Source organism: Salmo trutta, chromosome 31 (genome assembly GCF_901001165.1).
Source record: "Salmo trutta chromosome 31, fSalTru1.1, whole genome shotgun sequence".
NCBI classification, from domain to species: domain Eukaryota; kingdom Metazoa; phylum Chordata; class Actinopteri; order Salmoniformes; family Salmonidae; genus Salmo; species Salmo trutta.
The window spans coordinates 38,118,781-38,127,521 of record NC_042987.1 but is presented as its reverse complement, the minus strand read 5'-3'; the positions used below and the strand labels follow the sequence as shown (position 1 = coordinate 38,127,521).

General features: G+C 41.1%; 1 protein-coding gene across 2 annotated transcripts; it reads right to left on the bottom strand.

Moving 5' to 3' along the window:
• Positions 1 to 1,941: 1,941 nt before the first annotated feature.
• Positions 1,942 to 7,697, bottom strand: LOC115170174 (uncharacterized). 2 transcript variants are annotated; one of them, XM_029726537.1, is made up of 6 exons: positions 7,273 to 7,697; positions 7,074 to 7,177; positions 6,942 to 6,967; positions 6,017 to 6,088; positions 5,723 to 5,787; positions 1,942 to 3,521 (listed from the first exon to the last, which is right to left on the bottom strand). In XM_029726537.1, the coding sequence occupies exons 2-6, from the start codon at positions 7,123 to 7,125 to the stop codon at positions 2,456 to 2,458; spliced, it is 1,281 nt and encodes a 426-aa protein (XP_029582397.1). In that variant the 5' UTR covers positions 7,126 to 7,177; positions 7,273 to 7,697; the 3' UTR covers positions 1,942 to 2,455. The 2 variants fall into 2 exon arrangements, with proteins under 2 accessions (XP_029582397.1, XP_029582395.1); XM_029726535.1 differs by having other exon boundaries at positions 7,074 to 7,697.
• Positions 7,698 to 8,741: the final 1,044 nt, after the last annotated feature.

The following is an 8,741-nucleotide window of genomic DNA, read 5'->3' as shown; positions in this document are numbered from 1 at the left end:
GTGATGTAAAGTACAATATGGGGAATTCATTTTGCTTACTGTTTTCCGGGAAGGCATTTATCACCCACACTCAACCATTAAAAAGTTGTGGTTCCAAATGTTTCCTCTCACAAGATGTTAAGGCTTGATCCTTGTATTCGTCTACACATGACAGACACTTTCTGGTTAACAAAGTGTCATTCCAAGCTGCACATGTACCTGAGTGTGTTTTGGTTACGCATATGGCTCTAAACTGGTTCCAGATTGCCACAAGGTGTCAGGTAGCTTGACTTGTAGCTGTCGAAGTTGAACCACCAGGCAGCCGGTAGCTTGACTTGTAGCTGTCAAAGTTGAACCACCAGGCATCAGGTAGCTTGACTTGTAGCTGTCGAAGTTGAACCACCAGGCATCCGGTAGCTTGACTTGTAGCTGTCGAAGTTGAACCACCAGGCATCCGGTAGCTTGACTTGTAGCTGTCGAAGTTGAACCACCAGGCATCCGGTAGCTTGACTTGTAGCTGTCGAAGTTGAACCACCAGGCATCCGGTAGCTTGACTTGTAACTGTCAAAGTTGAACCACCAGGCGTCAGGTAGCTTGACTTGTAACTGTCAAAGTTGAACCAAGATACTTGTTCATTTGTTCTCTATATGTTCTAGGTGCTGCCCTTTTAGAGAAGAGTCTCGCAAGGAACCTCCTCTGGACAAAGGTTTCTGTTCTGGAGAGTTACTGTATTTGCAAAGGTGGACTCATCAATATGACATCATCATACAAAGCAGGGGAAATTCCTGCATACAGAAATCAACAGCAGCATTCAAATCTTCTGAGACTGACACTTGTGGCTTTTCCCCATGTGGGCAAAGGTCAAGGGAGGGTGCAAATTAGGAAGAGGCAAATGTGGCAGTCCTGGCAGATTTTTATTCCATCGTTGATGTCTGTAAGCAGGAAGACGGGGCATGTATGATGATGTCAATTATTAGTAGACATGTCATGACCTGACATTTTCAAATATGCTATCAGTAACTACTTCAGTTACCATAATGAGTCAGTATTAGACACATTGTTACCATAATGAATCACTATTAGACACATTGTTACCGTAATGAGTCAGTGTTAGACACGTTGTTACCGTAATGAGTCAGTGTTAGACACGTTGTTACCGTAATGAGTCAGTGTTAGACACGCTGTTACCGTAATGAGTCAGTGTTAGACGTTGTTACCATAATGAATCACTATTAGACACATTGTTACCATAATGAGTCAGTGTTAGACGTTGTTACCATAATGAATCACTATTAGACACATTGTTACCATAATGAGTCACTATTACACGTTGTTACCGTAATGAGTCAGTGTTAGACACGTTGGGTGAGATTTTGGACCCATTAGACTTTTGAGATTTGTTCATGAACTCAATGTTTTTATTATGGATTCTGAGAAAGTATATGGCAATCATGATAAATTGTATTAGTTCGATTGAACTTTTGTTATAATGTGGCTAAATCTATGCCAAAGTGACCAACAATAAGGTAATACTTTTTCTTGTTATTGATAAATATGGCCAGATTCATGTTATCACTGGTAACATTGCAATTTTGTGTTTTTGTTTTTCAGGGTAAGTCAGAACTTCTCTTCCCTGCCTTGGTTCCCTCAGTCTCCTCTTTCTGTGCCCATGTAAGACTCGAGACCAGAGAGATGTTCAATGAATGAGCCCAGTGGATATTTCTCAGATAGAAAATGTTAAAACAGAAATATATATATATTTATTTTAAATGTATGTAACACATTTGTCTACATCCTTCACTTTTTTCAATGTAATCCAACCCAAATGACTGTACACTACTGTTTCCTTAAGATATAACATCAATGTGCATATTCTGTCCTTTGAGAACGTAACACCTTGTGTTCATTTTCATTTGTGTATTAATATAATAAACATAGGCACAGACTACCAGAAGATTTTCAGTTTCTTTGGTAAAAGTTTACTTGGATGCTGTCATAGTCTACATAATCGTGTTGCCATAATGACAAGCTGTCACAAAACAATCATGACTTAGCCTGTCTGCTTAATGACAACTGACTTAAAAATAAACATGGCTCAACCATGGTTTGAATTTAAGGGGTGCTAGAATATGAACTTAAACATCAGTGTGGACACACTCAAAATAGTCAAGATTTTGACACCCCAAAGAGTTTGTATAATTTGAACCCTGAACAAAAAGTGTTATTTAGGCATTCTAATTCCCACTAGTCAACTAGCTTCCAGTACCTACATAGATAACATTGCCTGACTTTGACATGTTATATCGTTATGACACCAAAGGTCTGACGAGATATTTTGTACAATTCATTGACTGGTACACTAGTTCACTTAGCTGTCATGTTCTACTTTGAGAACATTGTGCAGTGATCAGGAAACACCCTGTCAAAGGAAAAGGCTTTCTAAATGCACAGTCTGTGTAATCCCTGTCTCCAATTGTTAAGCCTTTCTCAAGTCCCTGGCTTTAGTTTTCTTTGCAGAGCTTGGTGGTGACACTCTGTGGGAGGTCAATGTGCCTTTCTTGCTCGCTTTGGCTTTTCTGATTTTGGTGCAACCTGTAGGTTTTGGTGTCGATCCCTCACCCCAAGACTGGACCTGGACAAGGGTCTCTGTTCTGTTTAGTTTGGCTGAGCTGGAACAGGGCCTCTTAAAGACTGTATGTGGCCTTGCGCCCACCCTGATGCAATTCTGTTTGTAAGGAGCACAAGTCGGCCTAGTGCGTGAGTCGCGAGACAGGCTCAGTTCCGTAACACTGGACACAACTGAATCTGCTTTCCTCAAGCGAGAAGTGCTCCTGGTCAAGCTGACGGCCGTAGCCGGCCGACACCGGCCCGTTTTGGTCAGCTCTCGCTGTACTGTGGCCGCCTGCAGATCCTCCATCTCAGATAGTCTGCTTACGATGGCAACCAACGAAGGCTCTCGCATGTGCAGGCTCTGGCGACTTTCCCAATCGGCCGTGCTGGGCAGACTCCGGGTCAGATCCAACACTTTCAGAGATGCGGGGAGCACCTCCGCAAATGGCGACTGGGCCTCCGACGACTCCGAGAAGTGCAAGTCAGAGTCCAGGTCTAAGTCGAAAGGTTCAGGCCTCAACCTTAGCTCCACTTCGGGCGTGACCCACTCGTGGGGCTGGGCACCCCCTTTCTCTTGGTCGGATAGATCGCTGGCGTCAGAGTGGATGTCCGCCGGTGTGCTGCTACCGTTTCGCTTTGAGCCATCAGTGCTGGTTCCTGACCAAAGCCCTGCTCTGTCATTCATTGGGCCCCAACAGTAGAATGTCTTTACCCTCCTCTCCCCATTGCCCTTTCTCCTGTCCCTCGAATTGACAGTGTAAGCCGCCTGGACAGGTGTGATTTTCAGAGACTCACTGGAGCTTGTGTCCCGGCCCTCCCCTTGGTTATGTTTGGTGAAACTCGGATGCCGTAGCCTGCTGTTGAGATGATGGATGTTGATTGTTGGTCGTCTGTGGATCATCCTGAACTGGGCTCTCTGTGGTTGGCTCTGGCTAAAGATAAAGAGGGCATAAAAATAGCATAGAGCTAAGTAGTATGGCGATCTTAATTTCGAACTCCATAAACCTGAAAGGTGTTTTACTTTACACCTTTGGCAATACTGACAACCAAATGTAGTGTTTTAAGTAGCTTATCTAAGCAAAACGGATAACTAAAAACTGTCCTAGTGAATTGACTACAGCCAAGATAAATGGTAAATCATGTTTGGTTATATTTTCAGTGGAATATTCCTTTTTTGATAATCAAGAAATGGGGGTGAAGTACAGTGGGGAAAAAAAGTATTTAGTCAGCCACCAATTGTGCAAGTTCTCCCACTTAAAAAGATGAGAGGCCTGTAATTTTCATCATAGGTACACGTCAGCTATGACAGACAAAATGAGAGAAAAAAATCCAGAAAATCACATTGTAGGATCTTTAATGAATTTATTTGCAAATTATGGTGGAAAATAAGTATTTGGTCATCTACAAACAAGCAAGATTTCTGGTTCTCACAGACCTGTAACTTCTTCTTTAAGAGGCTCCTCTGTCCTCCACTCGTTACCTGTATTAATGGCACCTGTTTGAACTTGTTATCAGTATAAAAGACACCTGTCCACAACCTCAAACAGTCACACTCCAAACTCCACTATGGCCAAGACCAAAGAGCTGTCAAAGGACACCAGAAACAAAATTGTAGACCTGCACCAGGCTGGGAAGACTGAATCTGCAATAGGTAAGCAGCTTGGTTTGAAGAAATCAACTGTGGGAGCAATTATTAGGAAATGGAAGACATACAAGACCACTGATAATCTCCCTCGATCTGGGGCTCCATGCAAGATCTCACCCCGTGGGGTCAAAATTATCACAAGAACGGTGAGCAAAAATCCCAGAACCACACGGGGGGACCTAGTGAATGACCTGCAGAGAGCTGGGACCAAAGTAACAAAGCCTACCATCAGTAACACACTACGCCGCCAGGGACTCAAATCCTGCAGTGCCAGACGTGTCCCCCTGCTTAAGCCAGTACATGTCCAGGCCCGTCTGAAGTTTGCTAGAGAGCATTTGGATGATCCAGAAGAGGATTGGGAGAATGTCATATGGTCAGATGAAACCAAAATATAACTTTTTGGTAAAAACTCAACTCGTTGTGTTTGGAAGACAAAGAATGCTGAGTTGCATCCAAAGAACACCATACCTACTGTGAAGCATGGGGGTGGAAACATCATGCTTTGTGGCTGTTTTTCTGCAAAGGGACCAGGACGACTGATCCGTGTAAAGGAAAGAATGAATGGGGCCATGTATCGTGAGATTTTGAGTGAAAACCTCCTTCCATCAGCAAGGGCATTGAAGATGAAACATGGCTGGGTCTTTCAGCATGACAATGATCCCAAACACACCGCCCGGGCAACAAAGGAGTGGCTTCATAAGAAGCATTTCAAGGTCCTGGAGTGGCCTAGCCAGTCTCCAGATCTCAACCCCATAGAAAATCTTTGGAGGGAGTTGAAAGTCAGTGTTGCCCAGCGACAGCCCTAAAACATCACTGCTCTAGAGGAGATCTGCATGGAGGAATGGGCCAAAATACCAGCAACAGTGTGTGAAAACCTTGTGAAGACTTTCAGAAAACGTTTGACCTGTGTCATTGCCAACAAAGGGTATATAACAAAGTATTGAGAGACTTTTGTTATTCACCAAATACTTATTTTCCACCATAATTTGCAAATAAATTCATTAAAAATCCTACAATGTGATTTTCTGGATTTTTTTTTTCATTTTGTCTGTCATCGTTGAAGTGTACGTATGATGAAAATTACAGGCCTCATCTTTTTAAGTGGGAGAACTTGCACAATTGGTAGCTGACTAAATACTTTTTCCCCCACTGTAACCTAATATTTGAGTTTGGATACACATTTTTTTGTATTTTTTTTTTAATGGATTCCAATGAAAAGCTAGTCAATTTAAAGTTTGGTATTTTGGCGACGGCAGAACAAACATGACACCAAATGCTGTCAGACGGGCTGGCATACATTTCTGATTGATTTTCCCTCCGTCAAGGTAATGGCTGGCCCATTGTTTAATATCCCATTGTCCTCTATACAGGTGACTGGTATACAGAGGGTAATATTCCCACACTGAAGATCTCATTCAGCCTGTGAATAGCCCAGCTGTCACCACGTTAGGGTAGTAAGCAGACATTTTAAAATATTTATCTACTTACACAGACTCTGATGGGCTACGGCAGGTGGTCAGGTAGATACTTGAATTGAGTGTTGATGGAAATATCTAAGAAATTAAAAAGATGACTTTTAAATGCATTTTAAAGTAATATGTATTAAAGGCATTAAAAACAACAGTACGCTAAAGGCAAAGGAATTTGTTGAAAATGGTCATACACAACCGGTAACCATTCCTTGTCTGGAAACATCCAGAACCGTAAAATGGATTAGACTTGCTCATACACGCTGTACATCTAAATGCTCTAAACTATAGTAAGTACTTTTACAGTTATCACCTTCTGTGCTCTGACGCCACTTGACATGTCCAAGTCTTCAAGTTGACGAATCAGATGAGAGATATAGAAGTCCTGTGGGCAATAAACGGTTCATTCAGTCTTTTCTTAATTAAAGCTCACAGTTGGTAGACTTTGTACATTTGAATTCAGGAACAAGATCTGAGAAATAATAACTATTCATTCTTATTATTTTATAAAGCCCTACTTTAAATATGAGATTAGCATTAGATAAGTTTGGACAATAGAAAAAAACATGTTAAGTAAAGACTGATGTATTATACAAGTTTTAATTAAGGTCTCCAATTTAGTTTTTCTCTAATTAATTAAACCATGTGATCTTTTTCCCCATTTAGCTGTTTCTCAAGGCAATGTACCTATATAGGTTATGGAAAGCTATAATCAAACTTTAGTAGCACTTCATTAACCTATATGGTAGGTATAATGACATAGTCAAATTGTAATTACACAGAAAGTACGCCATAATTAGTTTTTCTTTTGGTAGCCTTTACCAGTAGGTCAATGGAAAGTATACATAGGCTACAAACAGCTCTTATGTTTACAGGTGCACAGAGAGAGAACAAATGTATAAATAAAATGGAAAGTCCATCACACTGATGTTGGATGCTCCACAAACTTAGATGGCACACCAACGTTTCAGTCAATAGACCTTTATTGGTCTTGGGATCTAAACATTTGTGAGATCCATTTAATTGTTTGTGGAGCGTTCCATACCTTTTTTATTTGTATTACTGACAACATTTTGGCTACGAGCTTGCGCCCTAATTTTGCACCCTAATTGTTAGCACACTTAGACAATGCTAATCATAATGAAGATTTAATTGTATAAGATTAACGTCACACGCTTACACTGCCTTTAATTTGCTTTATTGAAAAAGCGGTGTGATGAGCCCGTTTTGTCACTCACCTGGTTTATTTGGCCAGATACAGCTCCTAGAAGAAAAAAAATGAAAGAACAACATTTCAGTTAAAACGGGCATAAGTCGGGTGAAAATAATGATTTCATTATATAAAAATAAAAAAAGATAGGTTAGCCTACCTGGCGTCGAGAGATGCGCCTCAGCTAAACCGTGTCTACGAGCTGTTGACATGTTGAGGGTTGCCGTTTGTCAGACTCTTGCCGTTTTGATCATTCAAGTGAAACTGTTGGATTCCAGACGTCGTTAATATTTGGACATGATCAGATATCCCTCTTTCTCTCCGTTAATCATTTTCAGCTACAGTATATCAATTCATACCTCTCTACCTGTAACAATTACGAGTTCGTTTTCTCTTCTACACTCTCTGTCCTCGTAGCTTCATAGGGAGCCTATTGACTTGTATTTCCCCCTCCCCCCCCCGAAAGATTTAGCCAGATACAAATGTTACAACGTGTACCCAAAAGTTATCTTAAAATAAATGATCTAAGATTTGTGTTTGTCTTTCTGTCATTGCGACACAGATCTTCTACAATATGATCATGACAGATCTTCTACAACAACATGATAATGGGCTCCATTAGCTAGCTACATGACTCAAAACGAAAATGGTGACTGAAACCATGGTAACACATGAACTATGGTAACTTCCCAGTACTAGAAATGTAGCCTGTTTTACATCCGCCTCAAATAGACTAAAACCCATTGGTGGTGTTGGAGGGTAAGTAGGAGCCACCCTTTCCTCTGGTCTAAAAAAAAATATATATCCCAATGCCCCAGGGCAATGATTGCCCTGTGTAGGGTTCTGTCTTTCGGGATGTGATGTTAAATGGGTGTCCTGACTCTCTGTGGTCACTAAAGAGCCCATGGCACTTATAGTAAGAGTAGGGGTGTTAACCCCAGTGTCCTGGCTAAATTCCCAAATCTGTCCCTCATATCATCACGGTCACCTAATCATCCCGTTTACAATTGGCTCATTCATCCCCCAATCCTCTCCCCTGTAACTGTTCCCCAGGTCATTGCTGTAAATGAGAATGTGTTCTCAGTCAATTTACCTTGTAAAATAAGGGTTAAATAAAAATATAAAGATAGTTGTGTGGCTAAACGCAATAGCCTAATCAAACATTTTTCATATTTGTGTTTTTAAACAGAAATGAATGGGTAGAATCCTTAATGAAACTATAATAATGCGGACACACCGCCTGTGTTTTGATGAAAAGCTTAAGGATGATTTTTTGTTATTTAAAAAATGTGTTACGTTCCCCAGTTTCTGTGTTGTTTGGGGTTTGTATGTGTGTATTTCAGGAAATGGCTTTCTGGATTCTAAGCAGCTGATTTGTCGGCCCCTCGGCAATTGGAGCTCTGAACCCTCCCTCTCGTCTGAGGAAACAGCTGTTTTCAATTACAAACTCCTTCTGCAGCTTGAAAAGCCAAACCGGTATAGTTCCCCTTCCCACTTTCCTGCTTGATGTTGTCAAAAAAAGTGTATAAGGCAAGTATCAGTGGAATGAGCTGTTCTCAAGCCAGATTGTAGTTCATAAAGAAGTTTGTGCTCAAGAAGGTAACCCCTAAGTTGATAAAAAAAAATAAAACATCTCTCAACAACTTCAGATAAGGTGCTGAGGATTGACACTGGCCTGTAGCTTCCTACATTTGTTTTACTGCTCTTCTTGTGGAGTGGAACCATCCGGGATGTTTTGAGATCCTTGGGAAATGGACCACTACTAATAGAAAGGTTTACAATATGTGTTATCATTTTAGCGGTGACACAAGGCACTATCCTTTATGAA